The following is a 24,808-nucleotide window of genomic DNA, read 5'->3' on the forward strand; positions in this document are numbered from 1 at the left end:
TTATGAAGATCATTTTGTAATTACTTAATTCGTTCAACTATTTCATTGGCATTATTCTTCTTATCGTAAAAACACTGTTAATATACTCAACATTGTACTTCGATATTTCCAATTAATTAACAAATGTACTTGTTTTCGATGAAACTAAATCTGAAATTTTAGAACATTACGTCTTCTTTACAGATGCGTGAACAAATGTATCTCTATTATTATGGATTAACGAAAAGCAATTTTTCTCACAAATTCACCAAAAATTCGATATTGACTTTATTATAGGCTTTTAACAAAATGAACTCGGGTAAAATTCTGTTAGCTTAGAAAACTCTTTAGCCCAAGATCTGTTAAAGCGAAGGAAATTTCTGTTAAAATATTTCTGAGTGGCACCAATTTCCAGGTAAAGCCCTGTCACTTCGGAAACCTTTGTAATTAAAGATCCATCAAGGTAAAGTAAATTTCTATTAATACTTCCATATTACTGGTGTCGAGCTAATAATAAAATTAGAAGGCCAACGGTTCGATATACGGAACAGCAACCATGGAAATGATTCGAAACTTCCAATAATCCGAGAATTCTAGAGTTAATGTACTTTGCCCCTTTTCGAATACGATCGCGTTCAGTACCTTCTTCTGAAAAACTTTATGTTCCCAGTTCACACGCGTCCAAAGCGGACCGCGTCGGAATGAAATCACTCGTTCTTTGGGTTCATTTAGGCCGGTTAAATTAATTAATAAGGCTGATCTGTTTCTTGTGCACCGGTTGCTGGTCTCTAAGCCGGGTTTTGCGTTACTAGAAGCCTTTGACGATGCGGTACGATAAATATGTAGCAGCGTCTCGTCCTTTTCCTCCGCATTCCTGGCCCCGGTTTCGTGCCACCCTCTTCCCAGAAACCGCGACTTCGAAACGCAAGCGTACTATGACAAAAAGAGCGATCCTGTCCGTTCGTCGCGGTATTTCGATCGCCTAGAATCGAGAAAAAGAGAGAGAGACAAAGAGAGAAAGAGAGAGAAGGAGAATCCTGGTTAAGCGGCTTTCATTGCGGCAATAAGAATTCCAGAGGGTCGTTAAGCTCGCTGAAATCCGCGATATAACTTTCTAGGAACTTCTAGGAATCGGTGGAGGACGCCCGAGTTGCGCGTTCTGTGAAAGAGAACGCGAACTCCCGCAAAAAAAATGAGACTTCTTCGTTCGAGGAATGGTTCAAAGGATTATTGAAGCTCATGATGATTTTCGCTAGCTGGAATTGGAAATGGTCTGCTGGAATTCAAGTAAATTAAATGTTGGGTTTGTTGGAGATAAGGGAAACACACTGAAAGTTTTAGGGGATTGCCGATGGCAGTCTGCTATTCTAGAATCTATCAAGAAAACGAGTCTTCTTCGTTCGAAGATTGAGCTAGAGAATTATTGACAATTTTCACCATGCTCGTCGACTGGAAAAATTAGAATCCTCGAAAGAAGTTGGATGAGAGATTTTGGGATCGATGGTAGTTTATTATTTTAGTATCCATCAAGCGTGAAAAGACTAGAGAAGGCACGGTTTCTTCAAAGCTGTTTAACCTCGAATCGCAGACGCGAGCTCATTCCACTCGAGCTCGCTCGAAAAATCAACGATTCCACATGGAATTCAGCCAAACGCCAAACATTTGAATTCCACCACGAAGAAGCTTCGATATCGATTATCCTGCGAATGCTGGCCTCCATTCTCCTCCACTTCCACCTTATTCTACTTGAAAGGAGTCGCGCCGCGACATAATTCTCGAATCTCTCTTATTCCACTTCCAGTACCCTGACGTTAGAACTCGCCCGAAAGGGTGGGGAAAAGATCGAGATTATTTAACGTAGCTAAGTTAGCTCGAGATAATTCCTTCGTAGCACGAGCACCGATAAAACCGTAATTTACTGTTGCTCGGTGTTCGCAGATTATGTAATTTCTACTCGTTGGCGCGCGAGCCATCCACGAAGCGATATACGGACTAGAAGAATGATTCTATAAATTGCCGTGGTATCTTTATTGCCTCAGCGCGTACTCGATCCAACCGATCTCTTTTCTTTCTGTATCTCTTCCTCTGTACTCTTCTCGCGAGTCACGATTCCGCGAGATCGAGGAGCGAAGAGAACGTCGTTTAAATTCTACCGCGTTAGATGGCGATGGATTTAGGCTAACTGAATATCTGGAAGTCGTGGCTCGAGAAAGAGAGAAGAGGCCAGGCTCCCGTGGCGAGACATTTGGCGATTTAAAAGGTTACTCCTCGTCGTTGTAAATAGTTTTCGTCTCCGCCTCTCGTTTAAGTAGCGCAAAAACATCGAGACAGTGTTTCTTCGTTACCTTAAAGCCTCGGTCGGTACGAAACAGCAGGACGCTTGGCGATAGGGACGGGAAGGAAGGAAAGGGGAACGGTATATATCCAGGTTAATAAAGAATTTATGCTCCTCGTTATCGGCATGATTTTCTACGAATGAACGTTGATTAACTGGCCGGCGTAAAAAGCTAGAAAACCAGATAGCCCGGCAACGCGCAGAAACCGATTAAACGAATTCATGAATAAATTGAGAGAACCCGACGCACCTGCCTCCTTCTCTCTACTCCTGCACCTTCCATCTTGAAAGAAACGTATCGTCGTCAATCTTGCCATGGCGAATTCGTTGATAATATGTTAGACTCGTAAAATATGAATTAATATTTACTGCAAATCACTGGCGTGAGAATAAAAGTCAGCCGTATGCGTTCGTTTCCGCGACTCGCGCGTCTTTTTGGAAACTGCGTGATTATACTGATTTTGAACTGATACGCGTTGTTATTTTTACTAAACGGAATATCGGATATGCACGATTATTTTTGATTAGAGAAACTCGCATAAATTATATAAGCCGAGGAACATAAATTTAGGAGAAAAAAAAGATCTAAAAGTAGAGAAAATTTTCAACATAGAGGAAAAGAGAAATGAGAAGGAATAGACTCGCTGAGCACGTTTGTATAGCGACTGCTGTTGATTTTGAGACGTGTTTCTAAACACATGTGTAGCACTCATGGTCTATTGCATTCTGAAGGGGCGTGTTGCGGATCTCGGTATCCTGCAGCACATTGACGCCATGACTATCTCTTTTTCTTTTCTCTAACGAATTTATTCCATATGGAAAGCACCATTGCGTGTTTTAGAGTGTAGACAGTTCGCATGAGAGATCCGTATCTTTGCGAGGTCGACGATCCATATCAAGTATTTATCGGATTTCACTCCTTCGTTTCCATTTCTTCAATTCCAATTTTAAAGGTGCATAATTTTGTTAACCAAAGACAAAGTTTGAACTCTCGTAAGCAAAACGAAGATGAAGTATCGTTAACAAGGATCGGAAAAACGATTTGGAAGATTTGTATGTCAAGTATCTCTTGAATATTGATATGCATTAAAATTGAGCTGAAAAGTTATTCGAACTGGTATTCGATGAGAATTAATTGCGAGACACCCGGTACACGCAGGCTGTGGAGCAATGCGTGAACTGTGGTCGACGAAGAAACGATTCACGGGACTGGATTCGCCGGGCGGGGGCCGTTAATGAAGATAAAAATCTAATTAGCTGGCCATAAACGAACACCGGGAATTTTTAAGGTCGTCCAGCCGACATGTAGCCAGGCGCAAATTCATGAGCTTCCTCTACGAGCTCCATGGTAAAGAGGATCTCTTTCGACGCTGACGTCACGCGGGTGAGAATGCGGTCAGTCCGGATGGGACCCCACGATAGTCCTAGGTGTACGCCAGTTGAAGATGCGATTAAAACATTCGTCGCAACGAGCAGGAAAATTTTTATATCGCGCTCCTTGCGATGCAACAGCCGCCAACTTTAAGGAAAGTTCCGCTAAGGATCTTATCGAGTATAATTTGTACAGGGAAGCAAATTAAAAAAATTTGCAGATTAGGGTATTTTGGGGGATTTGAAGATTTCGATATTTGGCAATTTAGGGCTTTAAAAGTTTGAAAAGTTGAACATTCGCAAATTAAAATACGTTAGTTTGGTTTTGTTCGCACTCAGTAGCCAAGGACAAGGAAGCTTAGAAATTCATGTGATGTGTATGAGTTTTTTTCCTTTTTTTATTTAATTTATACTTTACAATTCGTAATTTATACTTTTACAATTTGTCCAGCTGTACATTTGGTACGAGTTGTCGAACATTTTAACGTAGAGAAAATATCGTATCCTCCCCGAAAAACTCCGAATTCCTTATGTCAGTTTAGGTATGGCCCTACCCTCGCCAAGAAATTTTACCCAAAGAAAATACCGAACCGTTGCCGAGAAACTCTAAATATTTTACGTTAGTTCAGATATCGACTCACCCTCGCCAGAAAATTTCAGAATTTAAAAATTCCAGTCTACAAACATTCTCTATCATCTTACGCCGTATTATAATCCACGTCTAAATACGAATTCATCAGCCTTCAACGTTCGCCCATATCCAGCGTCTAATAAACTTTAGAAGCGAACGCTATAAGCAAATCGTAGCCGCTCGAATGAATATTAACCAGTCGAACGGGAGGGGAATGAAAAAGACAGAAACGTTTAGGAAACGATTATCGGCATTTTTCTCCGTCGTTTCTTCCGGCATGTAAAGAATCTTAATTCCAAAAGGGGAACACACGGTTAAAGTGGCTTTAGGGACGCCCTTGTCGGACCTTATTAAGTACTTAGAGAGTATAAGGGACTTCTTGCTACCCAGGTCCCTGTTTAACCGTGCTCGAATTACCTTCTGTTACCATGCTGTGGCTGTCGGCCGAGTGTACGAGAAAAAACCGAGGAAAAGAAGGAGAGACAATCGCCTTATCCAAATTAACAGGCGGAAATACAAGCAGCAGCATTATTTCGTGTCTCGCCGTTATATTCGAGCACCAGCTCTCTCGACCAGGTGTCGATGCATCGCGTGAACTACCAAGACTATATTTCTATGGAACACATGCGGGAAACGTTGTTTCGCGGTTCAACCGAATTCGTAATAACCAAACTTTCGTTTTACTTGAAACATCCAGGTATAACTTTGATCCGAAGAAAGAACAAGTGTTGTTAGGGGAAGAATACGTTCCTGAACTGGCCATCTTGTAAAGTAACTTTCGTTTTAAAGGATGCAGGATATAGAATATTAATTGTTGAATACAGAATGTAGGTAAAGTTTTACGGCTATTTAGCATGTGTATAAGTTAGAAGCTTAATCTTTAAGGACTCGTTCGACAACTTGGAGCGATTTTGTGATATAGTTGCTTTAGGACTTTCTTGCGCTATGACTTAACAAATAGTCATATCGGTGAGCCGATTAAGCTAGAGATTATAGATTATAAATTTTTCTTTTATAATTTCGAACTCCTAAATCAAATAGGGTAGTCGGATGATTCGTAGTTTATAAAATTCCGTTTGCTTTACTGCCAGTATTGTTACTCTTATGTGAGAGAATTTCCCAATGCTAGGTAATAAATTGTAACTCGTGACTTGTAATGTTTGTTGGATAATATTAGTTCAATTATACAAGAGATCCCAGAGAATAAAACAGCAAACATAGAGATGAGTAGCCGTCCAGTTGGCCACACTCAGGTTAAACAAGATAGGAATAATTGTGTCTTAAAATAAAATAGACGTCTCCTCTTTGTATATTCATACGAAGACAGGAATAATCAGACTCCTCGTGGAAGATAACCTCTCTAGACTAGCAGCAGACAATCCAGGAATAAATATACATTGTGAGAGCTTCACGCCATTATTACGCAACAATCCTTTCCTTGCTATCCCTCTTTTTATATATAGACAGAGCCAGGTATGCGGCGACGAAACATTACTATTTTTTAAGAGACCTTCTTTTTTTGCATCTCTCGAATCGTCTGGTCGTTCGCGCGGCCAATAAACGACTCAACCAAGTGGATCGACAGAAAAGAAAAAAAAAATTCGAGCGTCTCTGTTAAGAGATTTGTTTCTCCAAAAAATAGAGCACCATTCGCTATGTGTAGCCGGATTCTGCAGCAGCTGAACGGCTATTGGGGCGTGTTTTAACGGGGTTGCATCGGAATAATAAAGCGTGGAAGGGGTGATCAACAGCAGGCACGCGCCATTGGCTTGGAAGAACAACCCTTCATCGGTTTATCCTCGGCTTTCCAGCCCACGAACGATAATCTCGACCCCCTTCGGCGAAAGAGACGGTTTTCTCTCTGTCGTCTTCTGTACGAGCATCGACCGTTCGTTGTGTTCCTTCTGTTGCGTGTTCTCGCCATGTATGAAGGCTGCTGAACCCTTTGGTGACGTTACGGTTTCTGTGACATAATGCCTTATCGTAATTTTCCCATCCATCTTGATACACGTTGCTATTTACAAGGACGATCGAAGTGTCAGTAGAACAGAGAGAAGATCGATCGTTATGCAAATTGTTATCTTTACGCAATACCACACAGTACGACCTGCGGATATTCATGCAAATTTATAGTTTCATTCAATACAATTAATTTATATTACAAATTTATATTATTAAGTGGGTTTTTTCACCTGTTAATCGTTTCCCGTTCTTTAAACTATTTTCGTCGGAATCGTATATTTCTATCCTTAGAAAGTTTCGTAATTCTACAGAAACAAAGAAAGAATCGCAATTGATATAACGTGTTTCCTCGTTTCAACGTTATACTAGAAATTAAAATTCTCCTTTCGATTAAAACGAAAACTGGACACAGATAAAAAAAGTTCGAGGTCTGAAAGTACACTACACAGGATATTTTATATATTTCTGCATATTCTGCGTATTTTTAAATTTCCCACAAACGCGCCGAAATCTCCAATTTCATTATCGATACATAATTTACATAAAACATTCACGGAAACTCTGGAGGAATTTAAATGAATTTTCGGCGGAATATATAATGGTTACGGATACAGTAATTGGAACCGGAGGATAGAACAAAGATTCCTTGTCGGCATTTACCTCCACCAGCCAAGATGGTATACCGGTCAGGTCACCGGTTTCCTAGTTTATCCACCATAATACCTTCTCCTCCTGCACCTACATAAATCTACCGGCTCCCAATATATATACGCGCACCGCTGGACCAGACGGTAATTCCATCTTCGTGTCGTTTTTCTTTCTCGCTCCTCGCCGCCCTCCTTCCTTTGTTCTTATACCTGAACAATGGTCGAAAGCTGGCCAGGAATGAAGTTATTGGAGGATTTTTCTCCGAGATGGATTTTTACATCGATTTCTCGGTGAACATTTGCTGCTCGTAATTTCGAGGCTCTCCTTAACGACGAGAGAAAGGGATGATGGTCTCATTGGAGAACGATTCGTCTCCACTCGAATCACTTTGTCGATACGTTACGACGTTTTATTGCTGGTGACGTTAATCGAGCCTTACGTATTCCCTTTATATATTGGCAACCTTCCACGTATACTCGCATGGACATGTTTCGTCCATGAGCGAACACGACGAATGAATCATCCTCCTGACAAGACCAGACACGTGATTCTCTCATTATCTTGAGGCATCGTTACCATATATTAGGCTGATGCATATGAAATGTTGTCTCTGCCGGATTTGAATTTGACGGCCCATTAAATTTTGTCCTAACGTCAATTATTAAGCATATTACGGAAGAATGTATTAGGCGCAAATGACGTATATTCAATGCGAGGAAGACTTATAATAGAATTGTGAGAAGCTTATTATTGACCGTCATGAATAATTGGAATTTGTCTCGCTGGTTGAAACGTTCTGTCTATCACTTCTTTTATTTTAGAAAATATATTGAAATATTTCCAATTTCTCGTGTTTTCCACGCTAAATAAGAAAAACTATATTTTATAGTTTATTACCTACATAAATGTAACATTTGGGTAATGTTAGACATCTTTTATTCCATCTACACGATTTTTTAACGCGTAAATCATTTGACAGGCTTGTCGCAAAAATGTTTCCATTCTAAGAAACTAATAATCCCGGAATAACGGAATTAATCATCGGAGAAGTGGACGGAGTAACAGGAAAATTACTTTATTCAAATGAAATATATTTCGAAGAAGCTACGCGTGACTACAGTTTCATTGGAAGAAAGCTAGTTTCACTTGCATCATCCTAATAATAACGAATAGCGTTGTTCGAATCAAAATAGCTTCGAATCTTGCGGTTGCCGCCAGATTGTTCTATGGAGGATGATCCAGAGGTCTCGTAGACGCCAAAAAACGTCTGTGAATAGAAGATCTGTTTGCAGATTTGGTTTGCCGGTAGCGATGCACAAAAACTATGAAGGAAGCTAGACGAACGGAACAATAGTGCAGAGAGCTAGAGACGAATAGTAAAAGGGCAGTTCTAAGACAGTCAGACCGGTAATTTGGTCGTCCATCAGATGGCGTCTTCGTGACCAGCGAATATTATGGTTGTGTAAAAGTCTCGGTTCGAAATTTAAATTCAACTGCACGAGGCTGCGTAGTGGAACCGTAGTAAACCGTGTATAGCTCGCGGCTACTTTTCTACTAAATCGTTTTGATTATACTCATTACCCGAGGCCTCGCCACGGTATTCTTTCTTCCATTTCGAGGTTAGACAGAAGGAACCTTCGTGTTTCCATTATTCCCGGAAATCGTGGGCCAGAAATCGGCCGGATAGGTCGTACGAGTGTATCATTTTATAAGGCGGCATTCTACAATGTCTGACCATACGAATTCGAGACGAAACCACGTACCTACGTTCTTCTAATGGATTTTTGAAGTTCTTCCCTTCAAACTTGCTTTATGACTCGAAGTAAGGTCGAACTAGGTTACGGTTCTAGTAAGTTTTGACGAACATGACCGAACAATTTATATTGATCCTTACGAGCAGCTACGTCATATTTCAGATGTTTAATTCGCCAGGATACCGTATCCGTTGTAATCGTGGTATTAAAAATGCCATCGTGTTTCTATTTCTGTTTGAAAGAATTCTTGATGCTTTAATGAGAATTCTCCGTTCTTTTTTTTCATTAGACGTGTTAGAAACATTCTGCAGTAAAATTATATCATAATCGAAGGGAATGCTGCAATAACGAGACAGCAATCTGAATAAACTAACAAAAACTAAATCAAAATCAATTTATTCGTAGCGTATTCGTGAGTATGAGTGTGAAGGCAGCATAAGAGCAGAGGTTGAGGAGCAAAAAACTGTCTAGTAATTTACACCCGGTGAAATAGAGGAACATCGAAATCGTAAATCATAATCCTCGCAGATTCTTTAAAGGCTCGTGAACGTCAGCCACGAAGGATCAAATCGCGCGGTTAGAGATATTAATGGCTCCAATTCTCTGTGTCGTAATTGTAAAACAGCCTCGCTCGGAGCCGGACTATTAGGCCGAGCTTGTCGCTCGTTGCTTTTATATCATTTTTGTACGCGATATAAGAGAGAAACAGGGCCACTATTTCCACGTAATATCGTTTAGTAGCTTTACAAGGTAGATAAGATAAAGTCTCTGGTTCGAATAATGAGCTCGTATCTCTGCTCGACAACGACAGCCCGAAACGTCAATAATCGTTGTCGAGATTGTTAAAGGAATAGAGAAAGAGAGAAAGACGAAGCAATTAAAATGCAACCTCAAAGACAGGGGGAGAAAAAAAGAGGAGGGAAGGAATGTCCTTCGCACAGATAGCACGTAATTTGTCGCAGAAATGCTTGACCGTACAAATCGTGTCGCCGGAAACGCGCTATCGAGTAAATCGAACGTTCATCCGTTTTAAACGCGCGACTGCAAGCGTTTTTGTTAACTATCAATCGAGATATCGGGCAATATCGCATGGAGGGCGATCGTTTGGCAAACAGCACGCAATAAACCGTGAACGAGACAGCATATAAAAAGGAAAGTTCCACGATTTACATATTTAATAAATGCCTGAATAAACGGACATAACGAATTATTAGTGCGAGCAAAGCGGTAAACGATACAAAGTGACACGGCCGAGTGATTTATTGACGTTTAATAAGTGAAATCTTAGTTGAACCAGCGAAAGTCTCGTTCGCGAGTGTTACATCCGCATGGATTATGGTTGGAGAAGGTGTGAACTCCTCGGAAGAGTGTCAACGAGATTCATTCACCGTTCCACGCATTGAGAAGATTTTTGGCAATTGAATGAATTGCGCTGAAAATGTTAGTTGTAGTTTTCGAGTGTCATGTTCGAAATAATAATCGTAATCTTTATTAAAACGTTGAATATCTTTTTGCTTATTAAAAGAATGCCCAGATTAGAGTATAAAAATTTGAGGATCGCTGCAGGTCGATGGAACCCATTGATATTTAGATAGTGAATGGATAAGGAAATGTTTTCTAACATATAATTTCAATTTCATAAAATCTTATTAAACGTTATTTCTAATTACCGATATGTCGTTAATATGTATACTTTAATAAAATTCGCATATTATTACTACAAATTGACCAAGTGTCTGGCTGCTCATGAACAACAGCGCATATAAAAATTTTCCTTGTGAAAACATGTGGACAGCGTATCACGTTGAATGGAAAACGTCTAAATATAAACATTACTTATGCGCCAGTGCAACTGTATCGCCTAGAAGGGTGTCAACGGAAACGCATTGGCGAACTATCGATCGACTGCAGTCGTTAGAATGCACGTGACCGAGCCGGTACTCTTAATAAAGCAGAATATACGTGTGCCTAGCGGATAGTTACGGCTAAAACCGGGATAATCCAATAATTATCCAACACGCGACGATTGTCCAGGTTTTTTATCATTCGGCCTGCGGAATTCGCAGCTCGGTTATGACACCATTTTAAAATCGAAAGACTTTTTCCCTACGGTGACAAGTGGACTAATGGAATTACCGACCCCTTTAAAATATAAAAAAGCTTTTGCATTATAGGTCGAAGCTAATAAAGCTCTTCCCAGTCAGAAATTAAATCCTACTTTCAATCGCTTTCAAGAGAAAGAGGAATATATTATATTTCTCTATATCTGCGACAAAGATACTTATCAATAAGAATAAATCATACGAAAGGTATCCTAGTAACTCCATCTGTATCGATCAGAAATACTTGTGATAGTGCCGATCAACTTCATCGAGCAGTATCTGGTATTGGTAACACAGTAATTATCGTAAACGAATTTTGAAGCTCCTGCCCTATAGAAAATGTTAAATGTGATTTATGGTATTTTTCGTTTGTAGACATGGAGAGTTTGTTCGTAGTCTTCGACTAAGTCCTTTTCTCTCGAGAAGTAAAAACGACAGAGCTTTCTTATCAAACCTACAAACAGTAGAATGCGCCTATTTTCGCACGACAGAAACATGGCCGATACGTGACCGTGTTATGCCATGGAGACACCAGCCGGACAACATTGTAGCGACTTGCGACATGCGCCGCAATTATCCTCTCGCCGTCTCATTTGCGATTGTAATTAAGATCAGCCACGGCTGTGGACGCGGACGCATTCGAGCGTGCACCGATCGGGTCGCGATTGCTCCGGTTGCGGCGCTAACCGCGCTTTCGTTGCGGCGCTAACGCGACTAACAGCTTCTCACCCGTCGAAGAGTTGCCTCTTTTCATCCTTCTCTCGCTTTCTCTCGTGAAACGGGCAAGATCCAATAAATAGAAGATAAAATTTTCGTACGACTTCGAAAGGGTCGTGATTAATCGCGATTCGATTGCTTGTAAGAGGGGGGAGAATCGAGCGAGAGAAGGTTCGCGGCGTTATCGGCGACGATCGTGTAATTACAGGCTCCAGCGGTGTCTACACGTCGAAAATTATTCTGCCGGTCGAGTTGAATAGAAGTTATCGTCGGAGAACAGGCCTCGGGAAAATCGACTCGGATTATTGCCACAGGATATAATTAAATCCGTTCAACTAGTTCTGTCAGTTTCCGGTTTTTCCATTCGCGAGGAATTCTTCAACGAAGGGAAAGGGGACGCAGATGGAATCCGTAAAGTTTGACCGGTCGGGTACTCGCGAGAAAACGCGTAGGAGTAGCAGGCGGTGCGGCTCTGGTAATTACAGGACGACTGGTTATTATAAGTACACGTGTTAATGGTGTGCGTCGGTGAACCGGCCGGTGATCTGGGTTGCGTTATCAGGAAATACCGTGTTGCAAGAAAATCTGTTGCCGGTGCCGTTAGAACTAGTTTTTAACAAACCACAAGCGAGTCAGCCTAAGCTTTTCCTATGAGATCGCCGCCGGTCTATGCGTTAGTACGAACCAATCGACGTTTAATAAATTTTGGTCTGCTTGCCGATAGCGTGCCGCACACACCGGCCAGAATTCGCCTCGTTTGTCATTTTATCTTTCGATTAACATTCTTTTCCCTTATCGCCAGTCGGCTACGTAATTCTAAGCAATTATGTATCTACTCTCACTGCACCTAGAAAAAGTATCGAACAACAGCGACGCGAATAACATTCTCCACCGTGCTAGATCTATTTTGACAGTGTGCAATTCAAGGCTGGTATACTTTCTCGGCTCGCTGAGAAATATACGCAACAGCGAGCGAGAGCTCGAGAGTCGCAGCATTTTTGGCAATTAAATGGAAATACGGCGAAATTCTATTATAGGAACTTGGTCTATTTCAATCAAATTTTAGTTAATATCCGATTAAACGATTTCTGTTGATCGAATCCAATCGTCTGGTCGCGAATTATCATTATATAAAACGAAAAGTCGTATTACCATTATATGAAATCCATCAATTTATCCTCTGACAAATTTACTTAAATGGTGTTTTAGAAGAACATAGAAGAGGCAAGAGAATATATACAATTAAATAAAAATAAAAAAGAAAGAGGAAAATGCAATTGAAGATTGCGTAGTCACGTCCATCACAGACAATCACGTAACGCCACCTCAAAAATACGATTTGCCCTTCGAATTTTCCTTCTCTAGTTTCTCAAGCAACTCACTCGCAAACTTCTTCGCGATAATCTTCTAGTAGTTCTGACGGGTCACGTAGTTACCTAAGGTAGAAGCTTTGCGTGACTTCAACCCCTCTTGCACCCTCGTATATTCCCCTCGATGAATATACACCGTGTAGAATCCATCTCGCTGCAGAAAGGGCCGTCCACGAAAGCGTAAATCGTTCAGGCACAAGATTTTCGTACAAACCTCGACACGCACGCCGGATAAAGAGCCAGGAAGATGCAGCACGGGGGACCTCGAGGAGCGGGGGCTGGTTTCCGCCTCGGTAACCACATGTTGCAACTTTCCAGCGCCTTTGTTGCACCTTTGATTTCCAGTCACGACCCATAAGACGCAAATCCATGTTTTTTCTTGCCCTTTCATCTTCGTTCTCCTCCTTTATCGACTTATCTGGTCTTCTTCTTCTACCAAGCATACATTACGCGGTTCGTAGCGAGCAATTACAGGAGGAATCAAACCGAGGCGAGTACGTGCGACGCTTACTAGCGGCGAGACGCGCGACTGATCTCTTATTGCGCCGGCAATCAACGTAATGAGCTGGACGTGCGTACCGACACACGGTCGATCCTGCCACACAACGTTGCATAAGGTTGTAATAGTATGGTGGTTGGTTTCGTGAGCCAAAGGAAAGCCGTAGGCCCCCGGCTGGCGTGCGGATGATGAGCCGATATATTTTATTGATGGACCAGATGATCTGGTCGACGGGCCGACTTAGGGGTGAGCTTGAGAATTTGCGTGAGCATTGAATCGGACAGCTGACTTAGCGTGTGCAGAGGCAGAGGGTTTTGGAAATTACGAGACATTTGTTGCAAATGTGCACTTGGCAAAGATTAATAAAATACGTGGACAGTCGATGATCGATCAGATGGACTAATCGCAATATTTAACGAGACCATCTTTAGCACTAATTATACTTGAAACATATAATTTTATATGTGGTAACATAAAATTTTTTGTTTAAGACGACTATACAGTATGGATAGCGTATGTTTGTAATAACTGTTTTATAACTTAATCTATGTACATTTTCCATATTTTTACATAAATATTCAATTTTTCAACGAGAGACAGAGATATTTTAACCGTTTAAAACCGTGAAATGCGAACGACATTAGAATCTCGAAACTTTATTACGTAGTTATGGCGCTATAGTAGAAGGACATTTCCCTGATCTTACCTGGCAATCACAGCGGAAGTAAATTCCTTAAGATAGCCAGGTAATTTTCCAGCGAAGCGTAGGGATATTTTAATCGTTCAGAATTCCTAAGCAATCAACCGTGGAGTGACGAAATACCAGCGACTTTCGAATCTCGAAGCTTTATTAACCCTTCGTCGGTGACTCGAGCAATGTTTCAACCCTGAATATTTTTCCTTGGAAATTTTATTCCTCTTAAAAAGACTTTCAAATATTTCGCTTAATAAATAACCACGTAATTTAGTAGACAAATTAAGAATCCAGAATTCGTACAAGTTTTTAAAGAACTTAGAACGCCAAAAAGTCAACTTTTAACGTAAACATTCCGCTTTACATACTGCGGATTAATTTACTTAAATTTGTTACTGTAAACGAAATTGTCCCAACTGTTTTCGCCTTAATTTTACCAACTCGTTATGAAATTTTATCTATTGCTCCTTTGTAAAAGCATAATAAACTACTGAAGGAAATTACTTTTGTACGACTTTCGTTAATCAAATTACTTAAGATAATTGGGCAATCTCCCGAACGAAGATTAAGAATATTTTAATCGTTCGAAACTCTCGAACACCCCGCTGAAAGCTGGTGATACAAGAACGACGTTAAATCCCGCGTAGCGCGTTTGTTCGATGGTAAATCGGCGAGGCAACGCTCGTCCCGGCACGATACCGCGAGGATTAAGCTGCGGCCGAGATCCATCGAGCAGGTGAGCCTCTAAAACCAACGACGTCAAGTAGGGAGGCAGAGCGAGAGCATGGCTTGCTTTTAGGGCTAACGACGCGCCCGTAAAGCGAGAACGATGAAAATGGAGAGTAGAAACGTGCGTCTAAGCTTGGAATGCAGCATAAGTGCACGAGGAGGGAAGCCCCTCTTCTCCTTCTCTCTCCATCTCTCTTTCTCTCTGCATCGCGGCTTTAGGTTGGGTTGGGTTGGAACCGGGCAGAGGAAACGTCGACGATTTGACTTTGCAGTGTGCCGCGCACAGCATCCTCTTTTTCGATGTGTTTAACTTGTAGGATAGCATGCATAAGCGAGAGGGTAGAATTAGATGGGGGAAAAAGATGGTTGAACACTTCTGTCTGGATGTAACAAGGATAAAACGGGATACGTAGGAAAGAGACAGAGGGAGGACCAGTAAAAGTGACGAGGGTATGATGTTCGCTTTAATATCCACCAGCAGGTATATATTCTCACTTGCTCTGCTCGTATCTTCTTCTCTTTCTCTCGTGTTCGTTTTGCTCTCTCGCTCTTCATAGTTCGTTCGATTCTCTATCTTCTGCTCGCGAACGAAACCGCTGCTGGAGTGTCGATACTATGAACAGAGAACAGCTCATGGGAAACTCTAGCAATGGCTGGCTCGTTGAAAAAAGGAAGGGAAAAGAAAGAGGCAGATAAATTTTCCAGGACTTATGTAGAGTGCTCGATGAAGTCGAAAAGTCAATGGAGGGAGGAGAATTCGTCTGCCTTTACACGGTGTTGGTTGATCCCGGGAACACACTGATGCGGAAAGCATGACATGCGAAATTCGCCCGCCCTCCGATGGACAACGTAACGAAACGAATTACGCGTCGGGAACTCGTGTTCCTTGAAATCTCTGTCAGCGATTGTACAGTGTTCTCTTAAGAGAAACAGGAAAAATAAACGATATGGTAGACTACCTCTTAATGTAAACTTTCTTTTTAATTTCGTTACGAATCGCTCCAAGTATTTACGAGTATTCTGTGGCTACGGAAAATACTTGAATATTCCGTTACTTTTCAATAAAGTGACTTCTTATCAAGTTCCATGTACATTACATTCTCAGAATATCAAACTTTTATAGCTATATGAAAGTATTACTAAATTTAATAAATTTAATACTCTTTTAGACATAATTAATTTAACGTCACGATAAATACAATGATATAATCGTTGTATGTAGTAGTGTGTTTTAATATTTATAAATGAGTAGATTTCCCTATAGGAAGTTTCCTCTATTCAGATTTCTCGAGTTACATATTTCGGCGTCTGCATCGCTTCACAGTCTCGTACAGCCAGTTTGTGAAATATTCTATTCGTCTTTGAAAAAAGATCCTATGAATCTGTGAATCTCTAACTTCTTAAACGAACAATCATTTGTTGGCCGATATATCCAAAAATAATCGATCAATATAATAAAAAGTAAATCTAATTCTACCAAAATTATCGTTTAAAAATAAATCCAAGAAATATAATACCATTTACGATAAATTGTCACGAACATCGAATAACTATTATTCAATCGTCATCCAGCTGAACAAAAATAAAGCGGAATCTCCTATACGAAGTAAAAGACTCCACGTAAAATTCCAAGAAGAATAATCGTGCAATAAAACGTCGTGCTCGTAAACGACGTAAATGATCGCGCACTGCGGGCTAAGAAAATATAACGGACGAATAAATGGCGGCTGGTAGATCCCTGGCGTCGTCACAGTTTCTTTGTCGAGCGACCATGCGCGTCGTGCAGCATTTCCAAGTCCTCGCATTAGGATTAGGCACGCTGCACACACCCGAAAAACCGTACGAGCTGCCCTCGTATTCGTATAAATGTTGTATCCGCAGGTTTTTAGTGTGCGTAGGGTAACAGGCATAGGAGGAGGCTGCGGGTCCCGCGAGATTATGTTCGTGCTGGTTACTGCTTTTATTGTTTTTCGCTGGACTAGACCGGCGAGAGAAGGCGGACCGGTGATCTTGTATCTTAGCAGGATCTACGTGCATTTTCACTTAGCGAGTTACACGATACCGGATACCATTGATGTACCTCGCCAGCTTGGATCATTAGTACCAACTGTTAGAGAGAATCCGCAAGTACCATACCTCTCTTGAGCCTAGCAGTATTTTCATTTTTCTTTTTCCATGTTCGTTCCGTTTCGATGGGTTTAGAATTGTAAAGGGAGAAAAAGGCAGAGTCAACTGTACAGAATTGTTCTTCTTTTTTTTCTTTTTTCGCCATCGATTCTTTATGTTCGACATCCTGACCGATACCTTCGATGATGAAACAGTGGAACAGTGTTCGACGAAGAAATCCAGGCGAGAGAAAGATGCACCACTGCACCGTCGAGTCGATCGAGGTTGATTCGCGAATTTAAAGGTGATTAATGCTTTAATGCTAGCCGGGACTTAAGATCTTAAGTAGTTTCTTTTATTTCCGAGATTACTCAGACGGGATAGGTGGTAGGGCGGTTCGATTAACAAGTTTCTTTGGCTGTCGTCTTTCGCTCGATGAACATTTTCGCTGTCCGTCCGTGGTATACTTCCCTTGCGAAGGTATTACTTACGAAAAAGAAGAGATGACGTTATCTTATCCACGATCTCGCGTTGTGGATCTTGAGTCCCATAATGCAATTGAAAATTTACCATTCCGATCTAATCCCGTCACTGTGTGAGGATTAAAAGCACCAACGCACCGATCGAACGACGAAAAAATCGATCTCTGTGTATTAAGACTTTGATGGGCTTTCCAGGAAAGGTCGAACGGAAGGGCCACGCTGCACGAGGGTCGCGATGAACTACAATTAGTGAATCTGTGCGTACCTCCGAGATCGGCGATCGTCGTAAGTAAATTCTATTCGCGACTCTGGAAGCTTTAATACTAAACGTAAGATAATTAAACGAATGAAAGAGGCTTTTTTTGAAAAAAAGAGAAAAGAAAAGGTCTTCCGCTGCACAAGAATCACTCGAACGCTTTTATCAACTTTCTCTTGGCACGTTTTTCTCCTTTTCGCTTTTTTCTCTGATTGCACTTGGACGCACGAGGGGTTGACTCACTTGGTCAGCAGACTGGCAAAACCAACCGCAAAACAATACTCACAGGCTGCACGCACAAGAAAACACGCCGGAATAATGGCACCGCCTTAATTCGTTTCGGGGAAGAGAATCGACGAGACTAGGGACGCGCGAGTCGCGACAATGGTACTAACGAGGTCCCTAAACGCCCGAAAAAGAAAGCGTTAATTCCGACCTTTCAAGTGTAAATTCCTAACCGCGCTCTCGTTTCCACTGTCGAGAAACGTTGCCAGGTATTACGCGTACCACGCGTTCTTTCATCTTTCGTTCGTTTCGCTTAACCTTCGCTGCGAACTGTCGGGGAAGAAAAATACACATTTGGTATACCATTGAAAAAGAACGAAACTTATTTGGTCGCTGTTAACAACGATGATTTGTCAACGGAATATTTTATTTCGGCAATTCGAAAAAGCAGAAATCATGATTTCTTGTTGGACGTTTGTGGTGTTGGTATTCGGCAGCTGCACATTGTCGTTGCAACGATGCTGCACGATTCAACCACACATGCATTAGTGCAATGATGGTTGGTCCTGAGAGTGAGGAGAGGAGGAATATTGTTGAAGCGGGGGGGAAGGATCAGGGAAGGGAAAGGATCTCTTTGTCCTCACCGTGATCCATGCGGCAGCATTGACCTGCTGCCCCACTGGCGTAGACACCTGTCCCTTGCTTATCAAACGCTTCTACCAAACTCAATACAATTCGAACATGTCATTTTTTATAGCTTTCTCAAAAAAAAAAAAAAAGAAGGAATCTAGAGAAAAAACGAATTAAAAATAAAATAGAATAAACATAAGATAAATACTTCATAAACATTGTACAACTAGTATTCTCAAAAAAAAAAAATTTTTTTTTCAGATCATTCCTTTCTTTGTCGCAATGAAAAATAAAACAGTAAAAGTCGAATATCTCACAGATTCGTGAAATATTTACCAAATATCTAAGATCGTTTACTAAAATTGAAAGTCGCGGAAGGCGGAGAGGTCAAACTCGCAAAGTTCAATTAAATAATTCACGGTGTGTTCCACGCCACTGGATGACTTATTTCTCTCGCGATACGCAAAAGGCCCGTCTGAACTGGCGAACTGGCCCTTGCAGCCCTGCTGCGTTGCGGTTAACTTCTGCCAAGAGGCCCCCGGACCTCGGGCATTGTTGCAGCACCAGTTTTTGACAGGTACTATAGGCTGCGTGGTGCGTGTGCCCACCTACGTACGCTCCACGGATTAACGTCTAGAGAATCAGAATGAAAGAGAGACGGAGATAAAACGATAGAGTCGAAACGGTGCGCGAACGATCACAAAACAGGCTCACGTGAAAACAGGTCCTTCGACTTGACTCATTGGTATTTTATTATCGACTTTGAACGTCGACCCAGAAGACGTTCCAGTCGACTATTAAGTCCGGGATGATAAGTCTCACGCACAGTCGTTCTACCGTTAATAGTCACTTACTTTCGGTCAGATTCTTATAGAACCTGTTCCATGGAACTCGTCCAATGGCTATCGAATTTCAAACGCGCGTCTACATAGTCTACTTGCTGGATTATCGAACCTTCTTGGGTTAGTCTTTCTCTTCGTAGATACACAGTATATAATATAGGACCGTAGAAAAGTCTCGCGCCATTTGCGTTAATGGTCTTCTAATCGTAATGAAACATACTTTTATTCGATCGCCGGTCTGTAGGTTATAATAATTTCTTTACTTAGAAATTCTCTAGTTTTTGAAGTGTCTGTTCATCGAGAACTGTAATCGATCTACCTGAAGTTGGTTTGCCTTCGTTCACTTTTAACTTTGCTATTGTAGAAGGGTGGCCTAGTTAACCAGTTTTGTGTTTAACCAGTTAACAAATTCCTAAGAAAGTATTGAAACAATTAAAGTACCGCCAAGTATCCTCTTTATTCTTTCATTAAAGCGGAACATTTTTACTTGATAGATGATACGTGATTTTTGTCTGTCCTTCTACATATTTCATTATAAAGAATTTTATCTATCTATCGTCTATCGATCGTCTTGTATCTATCGTCCAGACCGCAAAGGGACTGACCCTTTCACCTGAGACAAAAATCGAAATGATAGAGGACGTGAAGTGCACATACCCTCTGAATATGCTTGAAGAGGGTCAGGTGAAACTCTTTTGATGAGCAGACTCGCCAGCCTCTTCGAAGGGAGCATTTATCCTCGAATGAGATACACAGGTCGGGGTAGCCCTAACCTGACCTAACTCTTGACCATCCCCACGGGTGAGCACGCAAATGACTAGAAAGCCTGGACGATTCTCTTCCATCACGTTGGCAAGTGTAACAATCGTCAAATTTTCGATCCTTCTGAAAGAGAGATGATATTTCCATAGACACAAATAGCCTTCCATTGTTCAGAGTAGAAAAATCGTTCTAACGATTTCTCCTTAAAAGTCCGTTCAAAGTTAAACCTACCTTAAAACGGAATAGCTAGATAGTCGCTTTCTATTGTTATAAATCTTAAAATCTCTAAAAATAACGCGGCTGTACCTGGAACACATCAACTCTGTTCACAGTGGAAGCTAAATTCTCGATTTAAGATAACTTGAAATTTCTTGACGAGGGACGAGATGTCGATTTATCAAAGCAACTTTTCTATCAGATCGCTGGAAATTTATGCGCTCATACGTCAACTCTCAGCCACTATTTGCATAGAATTCCTTTAATAACTTATTTTCAATACAATAATATTCAACTGTACGCGTTAGTTGCTATATGCAAGATCAGGTGGCTATTGTTCGATCGATGAAAATTAATTCTGATCAACGACGTATTCGTATCTGAGCTCAATACGACGACAACTAGAAAGGTTCGATCTCTGAGTTTTCAGATATTTATAGAATTCGTAAACGAATTCATAAACTATAGTTTGCTTGTAAACGAATGGATTTTTACTCCACACATACCAAATACCCTAAATTTTTCATGCGAAGGACTTAACCAATCCCGATAAAGATTCTAACGATGCAACCACGCTCGGATCATCGTTTTTTTGACGTCGCCACTAATGAACCCCCGAGATAACTTCCAATCCTTCGAGATAGCTCGACATCCCTGGAAGAGGGATAACAAGTCAATTAATCGAGGCGACTTTTCCACCAGATCTTTCCATCCAGCAGATCTCAGAAAAATTCAATTTTAGAATCTTGAATTCTAAAATTCAATTTTAGAAATGAACGATTCACCCCGGAAGTATAAGCAATCATCCAAAATTTCAGCACTTAAAGGAGTTACCCAATCGTTCTAAAAATTCTAAGGATACAATCCTGCTTGGATCACCGTTTTTTCGATGTAGCCGCTGATGAATTCCAGAGCTACCTTCCAACCATCGGAAGCTTCGCTAACGCAACCTTAGTAACCAATAGCGTTGTCGGTCGCTCTAACGACCCCTCTTCCACCTCCACTACTGGTGAACCAGTAGGCCACAAACTGAGGAAGGCCCGAAAATACCCACGAAGCGTAAAACACGGCTTCCTCTAATACACCTGAGCTTGTGTACAGTCTACCTTCGTTTATGGTTTATGGGATAGGTGCAAGTGTGTACTATATTTTCGTAAGGACTGAGGCTGGTTGGTGTAAACTAAGGCGGCGTTTCCTTTGTGCCGCGCTGGAAGCTAGTTTCGGTTGGATGATGCGGTTCGATTCACAATGCCATCGCTAATGTCCACTTTCAGCCTCCCTCGCAGGCCCTTCACAACTATCGGGCTGTTTTAGTGCTTTATGACAGCCATAATATCGCCTTTCCCGTATACCAGGTAGAACAGAGCCCCGAACAGGCTGTAATGATCCGCAGCAGTATTATAAATAGCTGGGCTTGCCGTAATTGTTCCTAGTTATCATGTTGTGTACTTTTGTTGAATTCTCTATATTTAGAAATTTGTCTGATAAGGACCTGTGGGCAATTTAAGAAGGTATTTTCTACACTTTGTTTAACAATTTTTTATCCTTGTGTCCTCGTGGAAATATCGAGAAATTTACTTATGATTCCTGTTCTTCGTAGTTAAATATCGCAAATGAATGTTTTGCGAAAATATTACACATCACACGAAATTCTACATAAGTATAGACATAAATTGGAAAATCATTTTGGATCATCGTGTTTTGGAATTATAAATTTAGAGAAATTTTATGAAACAATTACATGTGTATAAGGCACAAGATTTTAAACAAAATGTGAATTTTGAAACTTCGATATTTAATATCTGTGAAATATTTTATCACGGAAACATAGTGTTTGTATAAGAAACAAGAGAAACTATTGATTCTTATCTTCTTTGCATTTGATATGCGATAAGCTTCCAAATATCAAAAATTTAGAGAAGCATTCTCCCAGTGACTCTTGGAAAGTTTGATCTTTGTAATTGACTTCCTAACGAATCGATAGTAATGCAACGCGTGTCTTCGTTAGAACGAAATGGAAAGCAAAAAAATAATTCGCGAATGTAATTATCGAGACGGAGAGCGACGTGGAAAAAAGTGGCTACGCGAAAACATCGGTGCATTGAGTCGCATAATGAAGCTGCTTCGATCTGAGTTTCCGGTCGGACGGTGAACGCCGCGAAACGCTCTTTGGGTGGTCTCTCATTACGGCGGTTCCTTCAATGATTTCTTAACACATTCGGCCAGGAACATATGGCTTCTGGCCGTTGAATCGGGATGACTGGCCGCACAGAGGGCAGTATTGTAGCAGTTGGAGTGATTTTTCATGGGAATCATTCCCATAAAAAAGACCGAACCTTCTACTGTCTGACTAAATACTGTTATACAGGGTGTTTCCCAAATCGTGGTACAATCAGAAAGGAGATAATTCCTTATGTAAAAGTAGGTCAGAAATATAGAACGAATTATTTTCACATGCAGCTCCGTTTTCGAGAAAATCGAGTTTGAATATTCCTTAAGTACACGTGCACTTGACTAATACTATATATGGACTGTGTGTATGATATGTAGGGGCACAGAATGTAAAAGAATTAGAAAATATAATACGCAGTATGAAATGTGAGACGTACATTTGCTTTTTATTTACGATGAAGCTTTATCGCGACTCAGAATCAAGATGAAACTATAATCATGTTTTAAAACGATTATTTTCATTACAATCAATTATCAATACGGGTTAATAATTGACCTAGATGTTTCATCGTTTAAAACCGTAACTCTGATGACTGTGAGACAAATTGAATGTACTCTAACGATTAGCGATTAAGAATGAGAAATTCACGGCCTATTAATATAAATGAAATAATACCCCAAATGCCTCAATATTTCTATTTCAAGTTGTTAAAACACGAAACGAATTTGATAAGTGGACGAGCGTTGTATAATCCATAAACAAGTATCAAAGCTTTGGACGTTATAACGAGCACTTTATTTCAGCCATTTCGTATCTTCTATGTCTATTACGTGTACTTTTGACCATTTAAATTTCCCATAAACGCATAAACGCGATACAAGAACCCGCCATTTAAAACAATTATTTCTACATCAAACTATATTCAATCACGCCAACTTGCAACCCCCAGTTCTCTCGCTTTCGTAAACCAACGATCGTTGAAATACCGGTCATTTGCACGCTAATAAACGCGGCGGTAAAGACAGTAAGAACACCTCGCTCCATAATTCCAAACTGCGCAATCTAGCCGCAGAATCGAAGTTGTACGGTTCGCGAGGGACGAAGAAATAAACGAAGTAATTGTCGGTGAAGAAAGGAAACGATACGGACGAAGAGTGGACGTTGAAGAAATGGGGGAAGATGGGAGAGGAGGCTGGTAATTATCATTTCTTGTACAAGCCGCCGGTGTGGGTATAGTCACGGATATAGGCGGTTTTGCAACATTCGGTCCCTCATTGTGGCGTGGTTCCTCTCCTTCTGCCTTCCTCTAATCCTCACTATCTCTTTCTTCCACTTGTATCGTTTCCTTGCTCCTTCTCGCCGTACGTTCGTTCGTTCTTTCTTCTTTTCACAGTCGCACCCGCGCGCGCATCCCGCGTTCTAAAACAAAACGAAACGCTGCACGGGCCTCTCAAGGATAACGACTATGAGGCCTAGCTGAGGCGGCAGCCATATTGCCGACAATTGAAACCGTTGCACTGGCTCTCTTTTCGGTATACCTGCAGCTGCACCAAGCTGGTCCGCGCTTGTATCACGCACGCCATAACGCGCAGATGCTCGTCGCCCGGGCCAATTAATGCCAACTCACGCACGCTCTCTACCCGGAAAAAGGGAATTACGAGTAATTAGATTAATACTGAAAAATAGACCGTGTCCCCATCCCAATACTTCTTCATTCGAACTAATCTTGATTGGCGAATCGATTCCTTTATCGCCAAGGAATTTAGAATTTCGTGCAGCTGCGCCTTGTGTCTTTTGTTAGGATTTCTTATATGTAAATATTTCTAAGGCAATGATTTCGTGGAACAATATATAACGTACGAATTTAGAAGTATAATAGAACTCTGTTTGTATCAACTTCATTTATTCGAGCGAAATTCAAACGATTAAGCGATGGTTCATGGTTCATGGTGGTCATGATGGTTAAATCTACTCGTTAGAATGCGAGCTTCCATTATACGAACGAAAACTTGTATTTTTTATTGTATAATTACAATTGACTAAAAATTATGCACAGTTGCAATGTCTATAAAGATTCCATAAAATTATAAACTGGTCATATTGATTACTCTGGTATTACCCAGTATGAATGAAAACGATTATTGAGGTAAGACCTCATCCTAATGGCATATATTTACATTAAATGCTTACAATTTTTAACATTAACAAATTTCAAACGCTCGACAGATAATAAATAATAGATAAAGACAGACATATAAACGGAATTGTATTGTATAACTTCTTCTTTAGATCTAAAGATCGTTATCGTGAAACAAGAAATACTCA

The 24,808-nt window shown here is 40.9% G+C and overlaps 1 protein-coding gene across 12 annotated transcripts in view; it reads left to right on the plus strand.

The window, feature by feature from the left end:
- Window positions 1–24,808, plus strand: part of LOC117231636 (voltage-dependent L-type calcium channel subunit beta-2) — a 93,530-nt gene that overhangs the window by 15,337 nt on the left and 53,385 nt on the right. For 9 of the 12 annotated variants that reach the window (XR_004493007.1, XR_004493006.1, XM_033490243.1 and 6 more), the window contains exon 3: window positions 17,575–17,664. The exons of the other annotated variants lie outside the window; for them this stretch is intronic. Coding sequence is in view for 7 of the 9 variants with exons in the window: in XM_033490243.1 (XP_033346134.1) it covers window positions 17,575–17,664 (90 nt within the window). In the remaining 2 variants the exon portion in view is untranslated. The remainder of the gene's footprint in view (window positions 1–17,574; window positions 17,665–24,808) is intronic. 12 annotated transcript variants of the gene reach the window in all.

Source organism: Bombus vosnesenskii, unplaced genomic scaffold (genome assembly GCF_011952255.1).
Source record: "Bombus vosnesenskii isolate JDL3184/JDL3185 unplaced genomic scaffold, Bvos_JDL3184-5_v1.1 scf7180000013273, whole genome shotgun sequence".
In the NCBI taxonomy this organism is placed as follows: domain Eukaryota; kingdom Metazoa; phylum Arthropoda; class Insecta; order Hymenoptera; family Apidae; genus Bombus; species Bombus vosnesenskii.